Raw genomic sequence first — 22,840 nt, forward strand, 5'->3', positions numbered from 1 at the left:
TAGCGATGACTAATGAGGCTGTAGTACATTAGCCCTTGATCCATCGACACCCACCAGTAGTCTAGCAATTTTTTTTTTTTTTTTTAATACTTTTAGGCCTATTGGCATTCAAAATAAAAATGTATCTACTGGACCAAGAGGAAAATATATCCACCATAGCATATTTAAACCTATAGGACTGAAATGGTAGAGCAATTATGAAGCACTGAAATTGCTAACTATTTTGAAAATTCTAATCATTAGATTGCATGTCATTTATATTCTTAATACAGATATAAAATTTTGTGTCAATTAGATTTTATTTACTTTTCATTTTATAAACTTATTTTTTATGTATAATCTTGTACTACAAAAAACTGAAGTTTAAACATTTTGATTGATGACATAGATCATTAAAAATATATTTTTAAAAAATGTAATCCAATAGTAGATTTGTCAAAATTTACTTCCAATAATCTAGTAATGAAACAGAATCTTTCTAGTATTTCAATGCCAATTCAAACTTTAAAAAGTAATTGAAATGACTGGTTTAAAAGCACAATGATCTAGAGGGACTATGAGTTTCCATACTCGTGGTTCTTGTTTCACACTTTCAATCACGACAGTTACACACTCATAAGCATGACCGTCATGCTATGCTCTTATTATACGTTATGATAAGAAAATAGTAGCTGGCCATAGCCTTTCTTCTAGGAAACGACCGATCACACGGTTGCACTAGTTTTTTTTTTTCTTTTTTAATGGCCACTGGGTCAGAATAAAATAATCCCACTTGAATCAACACCATCCACTTTGTCTAAAATAAATACCAACATTATCTAATGTTTTTTCCAAGTGGTTGAAAAGAAAAAAATCCAACCACGCCAACCACGCCAAAATCATATAATATCAAGGTGAAATTAAAAAAGTGTGCATGACTACCATACCTTAATAAAATTAGGATTAAGTAAACCCTGATAAATAAAAAATATATGGAATTTTCAAAGGTGTATTAGTTTATTATGGGTTTGCTTAATAGTTTCCAAATGCATCGGTTAAGATTGAGATCGATTTGTGGGTTCTAGTTAGCATAAATTCTTTTGTTATTAAATAAGAGATCTAGGGTTGGATCTCCAATTACACCAAAAATATAAAAAGCAATCATCATAAATAGACTCTATACTATAGATTGAAGCTATTTCTTAAAAACAATCGACACTTATTTTTTTGAAGAATCAACTTTCAATCAAAAAAAGAATGTATCAAATAAAATATTTGAGATTTGATCCTCAACTGATATATCTTGATTTAACAATAAAAATTAATCATCAAGACTCTTGAATTTTTAGTGTAGAATTAAAAATCAATCATCAAATCAAGATACTAATTGAGTTTTTGACATAAAAATAAAATCTATAAATTAAAATATATATACACACACAATCAACTATTTTTTAAGAGTCAACTTTCAATTAAAAAATGTTCATTAAATTTTACTATATTACTTAGAGCTGATTCAATTCTTTTTAAACGGATGTAATCAAACACCCATGAACATATTCTTTAGCTTAATATAAAATATTTTATTTATATTATCAAATGAAATTATTTTATTTGGTACCGCGGAACAACATGGTAGACCTGACGGCGGAGGCGGCTCCGACACAAGTCTTTGAAACTCCAGATTAGATCACCGCCAATCAAAATCTAGCTTTTTGTTTAGAGGTGAGCCCATGTAAGACATTAAACACGTCAGCTTGTTCACCTCATCAACAACATGTGTCAACGTGTTCACAACTAATTGGTTAAATTCAATGGTCACAAACTGGCCTGGAACAGTGTATTCAACGCGTGGCAAGAATAGATAAACTATGGGCATGTTTGGTTAGCGTGAAAAAATAACCTTTTTTGTTTTTATTTTCAATTTCCAGTGGATCTCACCACTAAAAAAACACTAGTTTGATTTTAGCATTTGTATTTAGTTTTTATTATTAATATCTTAAAAGTTTGATTTGAATACAAAAAATAAATACAACTTTTCGACGTTATCGTTTTCTATAAATACGAATACAATGGCATATTTGTAAATATTATTTTTTTTAAAAAATTTAGTGATGTGATATGTGTGAATGAGAAAAGTTACTTTTTAAAAAAATAGAAAGCAATGACCAAACCTAACTTGATGCATTTTATAACCAAATTATGTATTCAAAATAATTTATTAAACGGTACTAAATTCGAAACTAAATGCTTTTTTAATATTAAAATAATATAGAATAAAGAAAAAAAAAATGAATATACCACTTTTTGAAAACAAACAGGCCCTATGTTGCTTGGCTGCTACAAGCGGACGAATTCACATGTGGAAATGGATGAGAACGAGTATGACAAGCCAGGTCAGATTGAGTCAAGCCCTTGTGTTCACCAAAAGTTATTATTTTAATTTATTTTTTATTTTAAATTTTGGATGACAAGGTCGGGTATTATCCATCCACTGGTCCACGTCAGATTCACAAAGTTCATCCACATTGTCTGAGTCTCTGAGATAATACATTTTTTTTAAGCAACTTTCCATGAAGGCAATGGGAATATATGGGGAACTTTGTTTACTCCATTGGAAATTATGAATGTTCGCCACGCCCCCCATGACTTTAAAGTTAACAGAATTATTAAAAGTTCAATTTTATTTTAAAAGTATATTACATATTAAGTTATAAGTATATTTTTTATACATGCGTACACATAAAATGTATTCTTAAATCAAATACCATAGTGTTCAAGATGCAGAGGTCATTGAGGCATTGGCTATCCGGCGGCTATCAGGTTTGCAATTGAAACTAGCTTTAATTGTGTTATAATTGAGAGTGACTCTCTCTCGGTGGTTAAAGCTATCCAAGATACTGCCGAACCTACTTGTCATATTGGAAACATCATTGAGGACGTGAAGCTTTTGTCAAAGACCATGAAAAGCTGTGAATTTCATCACACAAAGAGGGAGGCAAACCAAGTTGCTCACACTTTGGCCCGCAATGCTATCCATGTTGACACAGAGTTGGTCTGGATTGAAGAAATTCCCCATTGTGTGTTTGATGTAATCCGAATAGTTGCTGTGTAATAGCTATTTCTGCTTGTTTTCTTCTTTGTTCTATATGAATCTGTTTTCTCAAAAAAAAAATAAAAAATAAAAATACCATAGCCTGAACTTGTTTATAAATAGTATTTTACTATTATTATGTTTGAGCTTGATTTGTTTGATAGTTGAGTATAAATTTAAGCTTGACTTTGACTCATTTGCTAAATAAATTAATATAAACAAGTTTTTCCCGCACTTAGTATGAGTTTTTCATAAATAACTTAGTTCATTTACGGTTTTGGGACCTAGAGAATAGTTTTTTCGGTCAGGGCAATCGAATATGTCAAAATTGCACCATAAAAGGGTCAGGCCCCAAATCTACGGCAATCTGCATCATACATAATCAGAAGCAACACTCCTCACAATCATAGAGATTAGTGGCCGATCTTGACTACCTAAAGATAAGGGTAGGTAGAAGGCCACCTACATTCACATCCCACATTACTTACGCCTCAGTGCCTCACCAAAATAGCTCGCATGTAAAACAACATGACAATGGCGAGACTTTCCACTTGCAACCATGGGTAACATATGTGGCCGTAGCCACTGGCAAATTCCCAAATTTTCCTTATTGCTTGGAAATGAATAGAGAAAGGAGTGTACTCCACTATCTCAAACACTTTCTCATTTTTTACTTGAGCTTATTTTATGAATTAGCTTCACAATCTAACATTTGCTCGCGATCAAGATACCACATTAAGTAAGAGATTAGGGATTCAGTTCTGCCTACACTTAAAACTAACTAGTATCTTAATTTGATAATAAAAAAACTATCATTAGGAATAAACACAATAAGTTAAAACTCTATAATAAAAAATAAAAAAGATGCCACATTAAATTACATATGGGTCTATTGATTCTATTTTACATGTGATGCGTATATGACAATTAATTTATTTGATGTCATATATGACAATTAATTTAGACTTTGAAATTGCATAAATATTGTGATTTATTTTTAAATGGGTTGTCGTTGAGAAATAGAGACAAGTACTATTCTTTAAAATATTTTCCATTATAAATACATATTACCGTCAATAATGGCTAGGGAAATGGATACTTTCTAAGCTTTTGAACGTTACGTTCGGTTATATGGTAATTTTTAACCACTTAGAGGCGATAGCAATTTTTTTAAGCACTTAGACGTTGATAATCATGAGTTGAACAAATGGTAAGAGTGGAATGAAATTGGAGTTTTCTATATTTTATAACTTATTGATAATGTATTTGGGAATTTAAATATATAATTCAAAACCCAAGTTACTTTATTATTTGACAAAAATAAGAAGATTTAATTAAATACTGCGTAAATATATTAGCTCATTAATTTGATCCCCTTCTAATCTTTAAAAGATGAACTAGAACCTTGAATTGCCGAGTCTCCAAAAAACAAAATTCTCGAATTGCCAAGAGGCCCAAGACAAAAAGGAAACACTCTTCAACGGATTAATTTATATGTGATGCGTATCTGACAATAAATTCTACACTTTGCATGTATAATGTGATCTTTTTTTTAATGATTCTGGTTGATGAATGGTGACAACTATTCCTAAAAATATTAATCACATATAAAAACATATTTTTCATCATTAAAATATATCATGGTCAAGAATGATAATGGAAATTGATACTTTTTCTAAGCTTTTAAGCGTTACTGTTTGTGATAGTAAATTTTTTAACCAGTTTTTAATTTGTAAGCCAATTTATGATCAAAAGAAAAAATTTGTAAGCCAGTTTTTTAACCAGTTAGACTTTTTTTTTTTAGAAAGAATTGAATGAAATTGGACTTTTTTTTTTATTGTATAGTTATTGATAACGTATTTGGGAATTTAAATACATAATAATCTATAAAACGGAGTCACTTTATTATTTAACAAAAATAAGAATATTTAAACTAACTACTGCATAAATATACTAGCTTATTTGATCCCTTTAAAATCTTAAAAAAAAATGAACTAGAATCTCGAATTGCCTAAAAAAAAAACAAAAAAGGGACAAGAAAAAAAAATGGGAAACCCTCTTCAACGAATTAATTGGTTTGACAAAACATTGTTAACTTCCTTACCCAAACAAAAAGGACCACCCAAGTTTCATCTATTTGTCTCTATTCCTTTGTTTTTCCCTTCTTTTTTTTTTTTTTTTTTCCTCTTATGTCTTGATTGGGGATGAAAACACAACCAACCTACCTAACTTCAAACACCCCAAAAAGATTCATCACCATATCATAGTCAAATGCATTAGAGCAATATTAGAGACACAATTTTTTTACTTCTTATAGTATGCCTTTTAAAGTAATAATTTGTGATTGGAATATATTTATATATTTGTATAAATGCATCATTGACACTATTTTTATCACACACCAATTACAAAAAAAAATGTCAATTACACACTATCATCAGTTTAGGTTATTGAAATGACACTCCCCAAACATTTGTATAAATAACACTTATCCTCAAGATTTATCAATAACACGTATAAGTCTATGCCTAACTTTCTTAACAGTTTCTCTAAAAAAAAACTTTCTTAACAAAATATTTACTAAAAATAATATTTCTACCCAAGCTATGAGCAAAATGACACTCCACTCCACTAAGTTTTATATATATGCCACTCTTACTCCTTAATAGAAATTTGTACAAATGAGTTGATTTTTTTTCATTTTTTTAAGTATAACATTCTATTAGAGAAGTAATAGTGTATCTAAGAGAGTAGGATCTAGATTAGGTCCAGTGCTTTCAGTGCACTGGACCTGGTCAAATGGTGACATGTGTCTAAAAATAGACACGTATCATGATTCCAACGAGTTTAATACAATTAGACACTAAACCCAAACCTCCCAAAAAGAGTATAGGCTTTTAATGATGAAAGAGTATAGGCTAATTTGTTTCATTTAAAAGTATCATTAATACAAAAGTTTTAAGGAAATTGGAAATTTCAAATTTCACTCCAATACATCTCAATGGAGGTTGGTGCAACTTTCAAAAAAGAAATTAAAAGTGAATGACACGAGATTTATTTATTTTATTTTTTAATAAATAGGTAAAATTTTCCCATAAGAAAAATTTTAAAATTTATAGGATTTCCACTTTATCACCTGAACTAAACTGTATTCTGAACATCAAAAAAAAAAAAAAAACTGAACTCCACTTTTCCTTACCCAAAAAATAATAAGAAAAAGAAAAAGAATAGAAACAACTGTACTCACAAAAATCAGAATACAAAATGAATTAAAGACAGTGATGAAAGCGCGTGCGTGGCAGAGAGGGTTAGTCAATTTAACTTTTTTTTCACTTCTTTACTTCCTAGTTCCTACTCCCTTCTTATTCCGCTGTCTATAAAAATTAGCAACAACCCCAACCCCCAACACACGCACTCATTTCATTTCGTTTCATTTCTCATATTCTCTCTCTCTCTCTCTCTCTCCCCAACAAAGATTCTCATCTCTCTCTCTCTCTCTCACGGACACAAATGGAAGAAAATCAAACTACATCTCTTAACATTTCCGATGACTTCTACGGTTACTCCTCAGCCAGTGCCCGAGAGCTGCCGGAACCCGACGTCCACATCATCACCTCCGCTGCTCTTCGCATCCCTGCGCACTCTAGCATCCTGGTACTACTCTATATTTCCAGCCCATCTCTCATTTTTAGAAACTTATATAACATACTTTAATTACTTAGCCGAAAACAATACAGATGTCGATTCTAACTAATCTGTGGAAGATCGAATATATACTATATTCGATCCAATATAGCTCGAGTAATATTTTCAATATATTGGATCCGATACGATTCAGACACGTGTTCAAAATTTATTACGCGTCGATCTGTATCTTGTCCTGCACTAGAGCATTGGACAAAACCTTTGTATAGTTGATTTTGTGGTTTTTATAATTAGCTCTATACCTCGTATGGTCGTGTATGATTTAACCTTAGTAATTTCAATCTGACATGGTATGTTACTATGTTTCATAATATTGATTGATTTATGTTAATTTGTTTTGGAAATTGTGAAGGCTTCGGCGTCACCGGTGTTGGAGAACATCATAGACAGGCCACGTAAGCATCGGAGTTCGGAGAGAGTCATTCCGATTCTCGGAGTTCCCTATGACGCTGTTGTCTCCTTCGTTCGCTTCCTCTACTCCTTTAGGTTGGTACACGCTTTCTAGTTTCTAGTCGCCTCTTAGTTTTTACGGTAACTTCACGCAAAATAGCAGCCGTCCATTTCATCTACCGTATGTTACGCCTATAATCAATCCAACGGTCGTCAGTTTTCGGTCTAGTGTGTAAAAATAAATTTTAGATATGGTCAAAACTCATATCTAGTGTATACACGTGCTATTAAATAAAGGGGTACTTTATTACTTTACCTTATAGTACTTTCCTTTCTTTTATTTTAGAATTTTAGAATTTATTTACACATTTGACCCTGAAATTTTGAAATTATTTTTATTTTGAACCTTAAGATTTATTTTTTTTCATTTTAATTTGTTAATAATTAGTAAGTTTGATTTTGTTCAAAGATTATAAATTTATTATCTTAGCCGTCTTCATAACTTATTTGACTGCTAAGTTCTGATTTTTATTTTATGTTATTGGGATATATCATGTCGCTCTCATGTGATAAAAATTCCATCAAATCAATTGTTAAATCTCATCTCAAAAAACATGTGAGAGGGATATGATATATTTTCGTGACCATCATAATCAATTTAAAAATGAAATCAAACTTAATGAATGAAAAATGGGTGATCGTGTGAAATGACAAAAGTGTCACTGGTGGTTTAGGTGTTCGGAGGAGGAGATGGAGAAGTATGGGATTCATCTACTGGCGCTGTCCCACGTGTACTCGGTCCCACAATTGAAGCAAAGTTGCACGAAGGTATTGGGTGATTGGCTTACGATGGAGAATGTGGTGGATGTGCTTCAACTTGCAAGAATGTGCGACGCACCAAATCTCTACCTCAAGTGCATGAAATTGGTGGCCAACCATTTCAAAGCTGTAGAGAAAACTGAGGGCTGGAAGTTCTTGCAAGATCATGACCCTTGGCTCGAGCTCGAGATCTTACATTTTATGGATGAAGCTGAATCGGTAAATTACGCCAGTTTTTGTTAAATTTGTTACGTCATGATTTATCAATACATGTAACCGATCCTAATTAATCAATTGAAAATCCATAATCGATTCGAAGTTTTCATAATATACTTAGATTAGATCAACTTAATTATATATTTTAGGCTAAATCTGCTGATATGTTTTCAATTCAATTCAATTCTTTAGTTCTTTAACTTATATTGATTAAATTTGGATTTGGTAATAACAGAGAAGAAAGAGATCAAGAAGGCTGAGGGAGGAGCAGAGCTTGTATTTACAGCTAAGTGAGGCAATGGAATGTTTGGAGCACATATGTACGGAAGGTTGCACAAGTGTTGGGCCATATGACATGGAGCCCACAGAGAAGAAGGGGCCCTGTAGCAAGTTCTCCACGTGTCAAGGTCTCCAACTCCTGATTAAACACTTTGCCACGTGTAAGAAAAGAGTGAATGGAGGGTGCTCAAGGTGTAACAGGATGTGGCAGCTCCTTAGATTGCACTCCTCAATCTGTGAGCACCATGATTGTTGCAGAGTTCCTCTTTGCAGGTAATTTTATTTCATCCTCAATGGACTCTGCTTATATCAAGTGCTCTAGCGCATTGAAACCGACATGATACAAATATGTATTTGATTTTTGCCACGTGTTTAAATTGTGTCGGTTTCAACACAATGGAGCACTGAAACCAAGTCTTGCTCTCTCTTATATAATATTATATATGATTCATCTATTGGTCATATGATTCATTTATTTATTACTAAGTTTGTTTGTCACAAAATCGATATAATCATCAATTGATGATACAAATTGATCCCAAAAATTTTAGAACTAAATCTTAGTTGCTTTTCATATATAATCATTTAAATGGGCCATTGAGAAAATGAAAATTGAGAGTTTTGAGACACGTTTTTATATGGTTTTGAAAATATTTATATGTTATAGGGGTGGGGTACATCATATACGACCTTTGAATTTTACAATAGCCTATATTAAATAGGTTCATGTGCTTATCAAAAAAATATAAGTGAATAGGTTACATGAGTACGGCAGTATTGGCTTGTTCAAATTCGAATTAAAGTCTAGAATCGTGTTTGGTTAGCTTTCAATTTTCTCTTTCCCACTTATGGCAGCTGGCATGATTTAAAATTGGGTCCAAATGACACACATTAAACTTTCTATTTTTGAAAATATTTTCTCGGGAATTAAAAAAGCTGTTATTACTTTTTCAATTCTCGAAAAAAAATTTTTCAAAAATGAAAATTAATGTGTGCCTTTAGAAAACACATTAGTAAAATCCTTTAAAATTTGTCGACAGTCCACATTTATTGGCATGGTCCAGACTGATTTTCGATTTATATATAAATATCAATTAGTTTTGCGTAGTACATTTGTACCGTAGTACCCCCATTTAGTTTTATATTAGATAGTGACTCTGGCGGCTATCAATGCATGGTTGGCCTCCAATGAAGTTAGCTAAAAAAAGAGAAGAAGGGTCAGCCTCTATGGTATAGTTGCTAGTGTGTCATAATCGTATAACCTGTGATTTTAATCTTTTAAACCATAGGTAAGCTGGTTCTAGCTTTTGCTCCGTGCCAACCACATTCTTAAGATGCTATACATCAATGTCACAGCTTATTATGGACCAAACTTTGATTAGGAGCAACGGGCCATGAACTAAACTAATAAAGCCAAGAAATGGGGTCCCACTCAAAATGACAAGAAAAGTAAACCTTTTCTTTCTTATTACTTTCCCATAAGTCCAATAAGATTAAAGAAAATGGTCCTCTCATAGTGTACTAATCATGATCATGAATAGTCCACTATTAAACATGACCATAAGTATTTTAGGTGCTTGCTAGTCTCACTTCATGCAACAGATATTATGTCACATTTAGATACATGCATGATTACTTTCCAAGTGTATGGGCTCCACGATTGTAAGTCTGGGGACTTATGCACCATGAAAAGAAAAATACATATAGTCGACAATAAGATAGAAAAATACATATAGTCGACAATAAGATATTTTCTTCACTTCATACTATTGAAGAAATCGACTCCTACAACTTGTGCTCCACAATCATAAGTCTGAGACTCATACTATGAAAAGAAATATACAGATATTCGACGATAAAATATTTTCTTCACTTCATACTTTTAAACCAAAAAAAAAAAAGACAAATAGATTATTGTCGAGTCCAACGACTTGCCATTACAAAATACCCTTCAAATCTTTTACTGGTTTATAGGTGATTAGAAAAGATAGGATTGGACAAGTCCTACTTTCTATCTCTATCTCCCCTCGAACAAATATTATGATTTTTGTGTGTCCGGAGTCCAATGTATGCTCTGTCCTTTTCCCTAGTACACTATGGTGAATGGTCCATTGCCCTCTTGCATTTCTTTTCTTTTTACCCAACGGTGGCTATTGCGTGCACTGAATGCATGCTGCCGTGTTATTTTCAAACATGGGTTTGTCAATTGGTCATTGAATTGATGTAATTGTTTTGGGAATGTGACAGGCAATTTAAATTGAGAATGCAGCAAGACAACAAGAAAGATGATGCAAGGTGGAGATTACTGGTGAGGAAGGTTGTGTCAGCCAAAGCAATGTCTTCCTTATCATTGCCCAAGAGGAAAAGAGAGGAACTACAAGAGACCAACAACAACAACAACAATCATGGAATTAGAAGCTTCAGATTATAAATTTCTTAATTGCTCATTGTATTAGGGCCAATATATTATAAAAGTGTCATTATTCTATTGTCAATTATTTATTTTATTAAGTAGTAAGTTTGAGTCTTCTTTGTATATGAAGGTAGGCTAGTACTGTTGTGCAGCGCTTGTTTTAAAAGAGCGAGTCCCAAATTGTGAATCTGGGTTCAACACAGAATTTAAGAGTTAGTAGTACTGGTAGGTGAGACTTGAGAGTTGTTGCTTGTAATTTTAAATCTCTCCGTTTATTCAAATGAAAGTAACTTATAGTTTTGTTGTTTGTCTTCAATTTCCTTAGATTTCCGTATCTAGTTGCCAGATATTTATTAATTTTTTTCGGGAGGTAATACAAGGAAGAAAATAAAGTGATTAATTTATCCATCATATCTAATTCATATAAACTAACCCCTTCACACAAGTTATATGCATATTTTGAGGATTTATTTTATTTGATTTTTAAATGAATGAAAACTTTAGAAGTTAACCTCGTTTTGATTTCTATTAAAAAAAAATCCTCCTTCTGATTTCTAAAAAATAAATAAATAAGGCCAACCTCATATCAAATGCCCTTTAAAATAATAAAATGTAGTTTTTTTGGGGTAAACAAATATATATTTTATTTAAAATGGACAAAATAAAGATAAGGGAATCTTATCTATACCTATCAGAATCAAGAAGAGCCCATCTAGAATTGGAGTTTTTAAGTGACGTGGTTGCTTAATTTAAATCTCTCTATTTATGGAAAAGCAAGTTTACTTATGGTTTTGTTATTTTTCATCCATTTCTTGAGCTTTCTATCTTCCTTACCAAATATTTATTAATAATTTTTTTGGGGGTTTGTTTATAAAAAAAAAAATAAAAAAAATAAAAATAAAAATCTTTTTTGGGGTAATACAAGGTCGAAAATGAAGTCTATAATTTATTCACACGATATCTGATTACTGATTAGTTTAAATTATGTAATCTCCAAGGCATCACTTATCTTATGGGTATTAGTATTTAAAAATTTGGAAAAGACTGACATTTTCAACTGCCTCATAAGTTAGCAACTTATAGCTTTCATTTTCTTTGTTAAAAAAACTCAATTTTCTATTGTCATTTTTAAGGACAAGATGGTTTACCAAATAATAATTAATGCTCGGAATTTAGATAAATTTTTGTAATTTAGTGGAAGTACTGCCTTTCCTTTTCTCTTGCTCTGTCGTCATTTCTTTACTTATAAATTTATAATCATATCATGGTGGAGATGCTTTGCACTTTGCACCTTGAAAACGTGGTACACATAATTCTCTTGATCAAGATGCTTCAACAATTACTAGGATAATAACCTTGACCATCGGAAATTAGTGGAATCTTGACTAATGGTAAAGTAGTGGAACCTTGAAGGTTGGAGAAGAGTAGGATTAAAGGCACCCTCAAATGGACTAATTAATGGAGATAAGTTTATGTTCAAGATATTTTCGCAATAAATCTTAAGTATCAGATTATTACTAGTTTTAGTCTAAACTTAACACTGAAATTATTATTTGTCTACTAGTAACAGCAAGTAACAACTTATCATCTAAGATTTATTATGTCCCCTTAAAAAAAAGATTTGTTATGAAAATATTGTGGACATAAACAAAAAGTAATACTAAAAATATTACAAATTTTATTAGATAGGTCTTACAAATTGATGTGTTATCATTGTATCAATAACCAAAAAAAAAAAAAAGAAGCAATTAAGATAGTTTTTTATTATGTATTGAAGTGACACCAATCATATTTATTGGCACATTAGTTTATAAAACTTTCATAATTAAATTTCTTTTTTTTTTTTTTTTTTTTTTTTTTTTTTTTCATTTTCCTAAGGAAATATTGACAGGCTGTCATGGGCAAAAAACTTAGTATCGGTTTGAAAAATACTATAGCTAATATATTACATTATTACAACAAAATACTTATAAACTCAAAAAAAAAAAATGTAATTACTGCCATTTCAAGATATAATAATTAAATATTTGAATGACTTTTTTTTTATAATTGGTGGCATATCAATTTGTAAGATTTTATATATAATAAAATTTGTAGTATCTCTGTTTGGTGTATGTTTCTATAATTTTGAGCAATATCTTCCCCCTCCACCTTAGGGTAAAAGTGCTTGCTAAATGAAAAGTTCAATTACTACTGTATTAGACTACAGTTAATTAACGTAGCTATTTATACTATACAATGGAGAAGAGAAGATAGAAGCCTTAATTTGTAAAGGTGGTGATTGAGCTTAAGCAAGCTCAGGGAACTCAGAAGAACTGGGCATTTCATCAAAGGGCTGTACTTGAAGTGGGAAAAATCCTAGTAATATTTGTGTCAATTAGATACAGTAATCAGTTATAGGCATGTGTTGTATTGTGAAATCATTGTTGGGGAAATGATTTTGCCTATGACTTGTAAGTTTTGAGCGAAGGACTCGAGTCAGGAAACTCTGAAGAAATATTTTCGGTGAAATTATTGTCTCTCATGTTTTGTGTTTTGAATTGATTAGATATATCACTACATAAATACCTCTAACCCCACCCCTCCCTCTCAGGGCTTGAACCGAGGCTCTTGTGTTTTCTCATGCACTTAAGGCATAGGGAGGTACTATCTAGCTCAACTCACCCGGTACCAGTGGTATGTCTCTCACGTTTGAGATAGGAAAGTTTAGGTATACAACTTTTATGTCACAACTTTGATGTGATTTATTATATATGAGTGATGGAGAAAAAATTGTGAGTTCATGCGTAAATGATTATCTATTACTCACACTCAGTTATTTCAATAAGTTATGGTGAAAATTGTGACATTACATTGATATGATTTATTAAAGGATCAGACCTAACATGATTTTTCTCCAAAAGAGGGTGAAGTCATGCTTGCTGGCTGCTTTATTTAGTCCAACCGGTTACTCGTTAGAGTAAGACTAAACAGATGCATGCACCATTGGTTGTAGTCATTGCTGTCTGATAGTGTCACACTTGGTCCAAAAAGAAGTAATTTCATGATAGAAAGTAAAGCTAAGGTGCTCATCATGTTAAAAACATAGGTAATCAATGATAATGTTGGAAATACTCCTGCAACAAAGGAATCTTCTCATGACCCTACTTGGATCTACCATTTCCAATTACAATCTTCTTTTACAATTTTCAAATACCATATTAACACTTTCCTAGAAACTTCTCCTATGTGCTGAGAAAGTTTTTGCCTACAACACCACCAAGTAAAGCATAGAAAATAGAAATTCATATGATATTTTTCTAGCAGTTGTTTGGTGATGAGTTGCTGTGTTTAGCATTATCACAGAAAGTCAGTCAAGTAATTTGAAATTTATTCAGACAACACAAAATGGTTAGTACCTTTCCAACAGTTCTACAGTTAATTTGGCAATTAGAAAAATATTAAACGTCGGCATGGCGATTTTACCTTTATTTATCTTCTATGTTATCCATGTTGATGTGGTTTATCCAAATCCAAAAGGTACAAATAAAAAAACCTTCAGTTATTTTCTATGTAATCAACGTTGTTTATCCAAATCCAAAAAGTATATATAGAAAATCAATACATCTACTTTCACAACTTTTTTTTCACAGTTTTTTTCACAACTACTAAGATGATAAACTATGAATGAGAGATATTGAGTGATATTAGATGTGAATATCATCATAGCTTACCGACTTAAGCTGTAAAATCATTGTGAAAATGTGGTGTTTATAACATTAGTCACCAAAAAACAATAAAAAATGAGCATCATGTTTACCAAAATTACAATATCACAGTTACTATCATGTACAGCCCCGTCAAACAACACTAGCTACCTTGCTTTACTGCATAGTATGATGGACTAAATCATGCATTCTTTAACAATCACAACCAAAAGTTGGAATCTAAGAACAATGAAAATCATGATTGGCGTGCCCCTTTTGATACCTATCTACCAACAATATGTTTCCTATTACAACAATAAAACTGCACAGTGAAAGAAGCAATCTGGGGTCTTAATTATGTCCAACAATTAGGATCTTTTTTGAGTGGCTCTCCAGCTCTCTCAAATTCTTCCAAATGCTTATCTAACTTTCCCTGGGCCAGAGTTTCCGTATGTATTGTGCTAAGACACATAATGAGTACTTTTGTCATCAAATATTCAGTTTCCTAGGAAATTAGATTATAAACCATGCATTCTTGTGAATCTAAATTATACCATGTAACATAACATTAACATTTTACAGTAAAATGAGAAGATTTTAATGTTTTAGCTCAACTTTAATGTGTTTGATCGTTTACTCAAATATGTGTCACTTGCCGAACTATTCTATTTCTATCTATGCATGAATGAGTGGAGTATAGCTAGGACCTCCTCACTGTGTCGTAGATCAACACTAGATGTAATGAGTAGCTTGCCCTTTTAAACTAAACCTGTTTCCAAAAGCTTTTGCTCTAACACTTGAATATGTCTAAAGCATGCTGTCCACTACTGAAGCTCTTTTTGTCAGTGGCTTGAACACTCGTGTCCAAAGTTTCCTGAAATAAGTCTAGCTTTCCTTGCACTAAGCCTTGGGAGACACAGAATGAGCTATATGGAATCCCATTGGGGTTGCCTAATCATGGTTCTTGAATTTTGCATAATTTATTTTTAGCCTTGTTTAATTATGTTTTAATTTTCTTATTTAGACCACAGCACAAAAAGTGTTTGTAGGGTGTGGAGGGCACAAAAAGTGTTTGTGGGGTGTAGGGGGCAAGAGCCAAGATTCAAGTCTCCAAAAGAGAGCTCCACACACACACACACACACACACATATATATATATATACTTAGATTAGACTATAATAGAATTTCTATCTGGTATAAAAAAAAAACACACACACACACACACACACACACATATATATATATATACTTAGATTAGACTATAATAGAATTTCTATCTGGTATAAAAAAAAACACACACACACACACACACACACACACATATATATATATATATATATATACTTAGATTAGACTATAATAGAATTTCTATCTGATATAAAAAAAAATAAAAAATAAAAAATCTTATTTAGCCCCATTTTGGTTCATGAATTTTGAATAATTTTATTCCTTAGACCTTTTTTTGAAGTCCTACAAGTTTTTTAACAAGTACCAATAAAATTTCAGTCTTTCATTTATTATAAAAATAAAAATAAATAATAAATGGTCTCGTATAATAAAACCTTAAAGGGAAATGGAAGGGTCACATTCCCATCAATGGAATACTAAATGATCCATACGCAAGCCCAAATATGTTGGGCCAAGTGTTTATTCTAAAGGTCCAATCAGGAAAATTTAGGCTTGGAACGTCAACCTTCTTAGGCAAAATTTAAGCTTGATTATAGGAATCCTGCACCATGGGCTTGGTCGTTTTCAAGGCCAGGGAGACCATAAATCTCTATGGCCATTTGGGCTTTAGTTATAGAGACAAAGTCTATTTCCGTTTATTAGAACTTTAGGTTTGAATCCTTATCCCTTATACACAAAATATATATAGCTATATAATTGGTACTATCCTCGTCACACCGCTTTGCATGTGCAATGAGACTTTTTATTTTTATTTTTTGGGTTTACACGTTTTACTCATAATAGTTTTATTTCATTTTTTATTTTTAAAAAAAGTTGTATTAGTATTTGACTACTAATGTGAGAGAAAAATATGGAGGTGGGAAAAAAACAATTTAGTGATAAAAAAATGGTACGTTTGTGAGGAAAAAAAAAGTTTTATTTTTTATTTTTTTTTTCAAAAAGGAAAAGTTGTATTAGTATTTAGTACAATAGTAATTGACAATTAATGTGAGAGAGAAATGTGAAAGTGGAAGAAAAACTTTTTTTTTTAATTTAGCTAAAAATTAGGAGTTTTTAAATTACTAATTTTACATGTCTAAACCTATACTTTAAGTCTTAGAAATTGATGAATTTTAGGGTATTTTAGGCATTTAAATTGAGGATTCCAAATAGAAAAAGCCCCTTAAATAGTAGTATAGATGATATATGTTAATTTACATTATATTTTAATTGGATTAATTAGTACATATTAAAGGCTTAGTTAGTATTTAACAGTCTTGCCATTAACGTGCATGAATAGAATGACAAGATTAAAAATAAATGCAAGCTTTAAGGATAAAAACCCAAAAATTTTAAGCATATGAAGCAAAATCAAATTCACCCCAAATTTAGTGAATGCAATTTGCAAAAGAGATATGTGCATGATTTTTTTTTTCTTTTCTTGTATTTTTAAATGTGCAAGGTTTTTTTTCTTTTTTTTTCTTTTTGAGAAGATGGTTGCCTTATGGTTCTTGAATTTTGCATAATTCTTTTTTTAGCCTTGTTTGATCATGTTTCGATTTTATTATTTAGCCCCATTTTGGTTCATGAGTTTTTATTAATTAATTTTATTCCTTAAACCTTTTTATATGTCCTTGTTGGCCTTAGATAGTAATGCTTAATTCTACAAGTTCTAACAAGTACCAATAAAATTGCCGTCTTTCATTTATTTGCTTATTAAAAAAAAAAAAAAAAAATTCTATTATGATAATAAAAGTATAAAACTCAAAAGTGAGATGGGAGGGTTTACATTCCCATTAATGGAATAATTAAAATAATTGATCCATACGCAAACCCAAGAATGTTGGGCCAAGTGCTTAATCTAGAGGTCCAAGCAGGAAAATTTAGGCTTGGAAGTTGGAACGTCAGCCTTGGTGGGTAAAGTTGATCTTTGAACGTCTTTCATTTGCTAAAATTTAAACTTGGTTTGGAATTGGAAGCACTCCATCAGCTGCATCATGGGCTGGGCATTTTCAAGGCCAGGGAGACCAAAAATAAACTAGTACACTTTGTGAGTATGTGATTATGATGGAAAAAAAATATGGGTATATATATAGATTAAAAATTAAATACTTTAAGTTATTTTAAATTTTTTATTTTTTTGTTTTAAGAATTATTTGTGTGTGTGTGTGTGTATATGGCTATTTAATTGATGAAATATATGTTAATCATGATATTTTAATGGGACAAATTAGTATATGTTAAAGGCTTAATAAGTATTTAATAGTCTTTCCATTAACGTGCATGGATAGAAGGATAAGATTAAAAATGGATGCAAGCTTTAAGGATGAAAATCCAAAATTTTAAACATAAGAAGCAAAATCAAATTGACCCCAAATTTAGTGGATGCAATTTGCAAAGAGATATATGCATGATTTTCTTTCTTTTCTTTTCTTTTCTTTTTTTAAATGTGCATGGTATGTTGGGTGAAATATTATTCATGTCAATGATAATACAATGTCTCAAAATAAATTTGTTTTGAAAACTTTTGAGATAGTTGATCATGATGAAATTATGTCACTTTAAGTTGATGTGAAACACCTTCGAGTACCTTCTTAACATCTTCAAGATGCAATTTGATTTTAAATAGTAAAAAATTATTAAATATAATGGAGATAGAATATGATTGCTCGTTCATTTTATGTGATAACCAATGTAAAGAAGACATCTTAGACTCTTAGTTACATTTCTCTATTTGATGTCAATGTGCAATATACAAATTTAGAATGACGTAAGTATAACGTATGTTGGGTATTTACCATGTGCTTTAATAGTAGGAAGTCCTCCAACTCTTCACTTTGCGAGTAGAGGTTGAGAGTTCAAGTATTGACGCACTCCATTAATTGTGTGAATAATTTCACGTTATTTATGAGTAAGATTCAAGTAGAACGAAGGCAGTGAGCTCACCTATGAGCTCTCTCTTTTTAATTACCCTCTCTCTCTCTCCATTTAGTACTTTTATTCATTGGAAAAGACAAAAAAAGAGAAAAAACAAAAATTATATGATTGGGCTAAGTAGATGATGTGGTGATAAGATATGGCTGAGTTAAGTAGGTTGGCTATATCTGTATGAAATTTTGATATTACTTATTGAAAGGCCGACTCTCGAAATTGAAAGGTCATTGCAATGTTTATTACACATGTAACCCATGTTCTAACATTGTTTGTATTGTTGTTGATGTTTTTATTAAAAATATAACAGTAAAACCACTACTTTAATAGCAATAAATAAAATAAATAACATTAAATAATATAATAATATGCATGTAGCATATAATTTTTTTTATTTAAAAAAACATGTAGTATATAATTGATTGTTGGGTTAAAGAAACTATTTTCATTTTTAAATACTAATAATAATATAATTGTGGTGTGCTTTTATATTAGAACTCATTTCTCTCTCCCTTGTATGTGTGTTTGTTTCTCCAAAAAAAAAAAAACAATAATATAATTTATTTAAGGAGAACCAATGATGGAACGTTATTATAAACTTTTTTTTTTTCATTCCTTGTTATGATATTTCTAAGTAGGATTATTTTACTCTAAATCAATATTTCACAATTTTTTTTTTTGAGAAATAATTACAACATGCTACTAACCCTGCAGCTCGAACTATTTCCTCCCTAAACCCTCAAGCACTTTGTGCATGGAGAGATGTCAATTCAACTACAAGGCCTTTGGCCAATATTTCACAAATAGAATCAATGTTCCTTCCAAATATCTACAAAAATGCGATGAATGCTAAGTGTTTTTTAGAAATTCAACAATTTCATTAAGAAATACAATAAGATATAAAGTTTCGATAGTCTTGCCATTAACGTGCAGGAATAGAAGGATAAGATTAAAAATGGATGCAAGTTTTAAGGATGAAAACTCAAAATTTTAAACATAAGACGCAAAATCAAATCAACCCCAAATTTAGTGGATGCAATTTGCAAAAGAGATATATGCATAATTTTTTTTTCTTCTTTTTTTCTTTTTTTTTTTTTAAATGTGCATGGTATGTTGGGTGTAATATTATTCATGACAATGATAATACAATGTCTCAAAATAAATTTGTTTTGAAAACTTTTGAGGTGGATGATCATGATGAAATTATGTCACTTTAAGTTGATGTGAAACACCTTTAGTACATTCTTAACATCTCCAAGAAGATGCAATTTTTTTTTTTAATAAAAAAATCATTAAATTTGATGGAGATAAGAACATAATTGCTCATTCATTTTATGTGATAACATGTAAAGAAGACATCTTCATTATGTTTCTCTATTTGATGGCAATGTGCAATATACAAATTTAGAATGACGTAAGTATAATATATGTTGGGTATTTACCATTCGCGGAGATGTTTTAGTAGTAGGAATTCCTCCAACTCTTTAATTTGTGAGTAAAGGTTGAGAGTTTAAGTATTGGCATGTTACATTAATTGTGTGATTTCACGTCATTCTTGAATAAGGTTCAAGTGGGTCGGAAGCAGTGAACTCACCTGTAATTTCACTTTTTTTAATTACCTCTCTCTCTCTATATATATAGAGAAGAATATTACACAATTGGGCTAAGTAGATGATGTGGTGATAAGATAAATTGGCTGTATCTGTATGACATTTTGATATTACTTATTATTGAAAAGTCAATGCAATGTTTATTACACATGTAATCCATGTACTAACATTGTTTGTATTGTACGTTGTTGATGTTTTTTTCAAAAATATTACAGTAAAAACCACTACTTTAATAGCAATAAATAAAATAAATAACATTAAATAATGTAATAATATGCACGTAGTATATAATTTTTTTTTAACATGTAGTATATAATTTTTATTTTTATTTTTAAAATAACATGTAGTAAAGAGCTATTATCAAGAGTAGAGGTCATAATTGAAACTTTCAAAAAAAAAATATATATATATATATATAATATATAATTGATTGTTGGGTTAAAGAAACTATTTTCTTCTTAAAATACTAATAATAATATAATTTTTTTGAGGAAACAAATGATGGTACATTATTATAAATTGGTTTTTTTTTTTCATTCCTTGTTATGATATTTCAAAGTAGGATTATTTTACTTTTATATTTCTAAGTAGGATTATTTTACTTTTCATTCTTTTATTCGCAAACCTCCAAACAAGAAGAAAAAAAATGAATGTTTTATTCATTTTCATTTATATTTCATTCATTTCATTTTATGACTTCCCATATATGCTATATGTAAGTGGAATGAATATGAATGTATTGTGTTTTCTCTAATATGTTTGAAAGTATATAAAAAATGAATGCTAAATAAATACTTTTGCCATAATATATCTTACTTATCAATTTATCATATATTAAAATAAAGATAAATCAATATTTCACAAATAGAATCAATGTTCCTTCCAAATATCCATGAAAATGCGATGAATGCTAAGTGTTTTTTTGGAAATTCAACAATTTCATTAAGAACACAACAAGATATAACTCAAAGCCTCCACATTGCAGAGACTGACACCATCACACAATTGGAACAAATCCTATAGACTTAATCTATTCAACTAAGCCATATCAGCTTCACAAAATCACACACTTGGAACAACATAGCCTACAAGCCCTTTCTTGATAACTAAGCCATATCAATTGTATAACACATCCAACATCTACCACATTGAAATGGAATGGAATGAATATTTGTTCAGCTCCATTTTTTTAATTACCATATATATATATATATATATATATATATATATTGTGGGGACACAGTTTGGAGCCCAAACCCCTATCTTGTGAAGTCTTGGTCCAAAAAAGCCCAACACAATGAATTTTGTAGAGTATGGATCAAAAAACTAGGTTTAGATAAGTTAAACAGAGGCTTGCATGGGATAAATAAACACACAAATAAGAACAAAAGCCATTGCGTTGAAATATCTTATGGTCTGAGGAGACTAAAAATTTGATTTGTGAATACAGACCAATACATTAGGGTTTCTTTGCATGCTACAATATTCTACCCTGTTTTTTTCGTCCCTTCCTTATGGGGGCTTCTATACATTATATAGACTCTTCCTTATCATCTGAGCTTTACACTTGTTGATCATCCAAACCTCCACTTGAGCACCTATCCCATCAAACACCTCTTTCAGTCTTTTGTGAGTTATGGTTGCCAAGGTAACACTGTTCAGGAGTCTTCTCCATATTAATGCGGCCAGAAAAATAGCTATAGTGTATTTAATGTGGTGGTGGCAGCTTTTACTTAGATATTTTATGTTTTCTTCATTTTCACATATTTAGGGGATGTGCTTCAGTGAATTGGACGTACCTCCGCTTCAAGTTTTTAGTGTCTGAGGAGGAATTCCTCCTCAGACCTTTTTTCTTTGTTTCCCTGTGATAAAGTTTAACGTGGATCCCCTAAGCCACGATGCCTCCTCGGACAGGCTAGCGTCCTCGGACGGGCCCAAGGTCCAACTCGTTACTTTGGGCCATAGCCCCCACATATATATATTGGGCATTTTACTTATTGGAAAAGACAAAAAAGAAAAAAAGAAAAAAAAAAGGAAATAAAATGAGAGTGCATGATTGGGCTAAGTAGATGATATGTGGTGATAAGGTTTGGTTGAGTTGAGTAGGTTGGCTATATGTATCAGTTTGATATTATTGATTACTGAAAGTTCACTAACAATTTTTGTATTTTTGTTCATATTCTTATTAAAAATATTACATTAAAAACTCGACTTTAATAGCAATAAATAAAATAAATATCATATAATAACATTAAATAATATGGTAATATCCATGTCCATGTAGTTAGAATTGACTGTTGGGTTCTCTCAAAAAAAAAAAAAAAGACTGTTGGGTCAAAAAACAAAAAAACAATTTTGTTCCTAAAATACTACCAATAATACATAAATATATCCCATAAAAAAAAATTAATACGGACATATATATATATATATATATATATATGTGGGGCCCAATAATTTAAGGACCAAGCCCAATTGCTCCTGGAAAATCCGAAGGCCCAATCCGAGGAAAGCTGTGGCCCAAGCTCTACAGTGCAGAGCACAAAACAAT

At 30.9% G+C, this 22,840-nt stretch overlaps 1 protein-coding gene across 1 annotated transcript; it reads left to right on the top strand.

The window, feature by feature from the left end:
* The first annotated feature begins 6,466 nt into the window (after positions 1-6,466).
* Positions 6,467-11,196, top strand: LOC115964914 (BTB/POZ and TAZ domain-containing protein 1-like). Its single transcript, XM_031084140.1, has 5 exons — positions 6,467-6,727; positions 7,131-7,264; positions 7,903-8,206; positions 8,439-8,755; positions 10,730-11,196. Exons 1-5 carry the CDS (start codon positions 6,584-6,586, stop codon positions 10,911-10,913), a joined length of 1,083 nt encoding a protein of 360 aa, XP_030940000.1. The 5' UTR covers positions 6,467-6,583; the 3' UTR covers positions 10,914-11,196.
* Positions 11,197-22,840: the final 11,644 nt, after the last annotated feature.

The sequence above is a fragment of the Quercus lobata genome, chromosome 10 (assembly GCF_001633185.2).
Source record: "Quercus lobata isolate SW786 chromosome 10, ValleyOak3.0 Primary Assembly, whole genome shotgun sequence".
NCBI lineage: Eukaryota > Viridiplantae > Streptophyta > Magnoliopsida > Fagales > Fagaceae > Quercus > Quercus lobata.

Coding starts and splice junctions, on each gene's coding strand:
- LOC115964914 (XM_031084140.1), top strand. CDS start 6,584: ATGGAAGAAAATCAAACTACATCTCTTAACATTTCCGATGACTTCTAC. Junction 7,265..7,902: donor CGCTTCCTCTACTCCTTTAG/GTTGGTACACGC, acceptor CTGGTGGTTTAG/GTGTTCGGAGGAGGAGATGG. Junction 8,756..10,729: donor TGCAGAGTTCCTCTTTGCAG/GTAATTTTATTT, acceptor GGAATGTGACAG/GCAATTTAAATTGAGAATGC.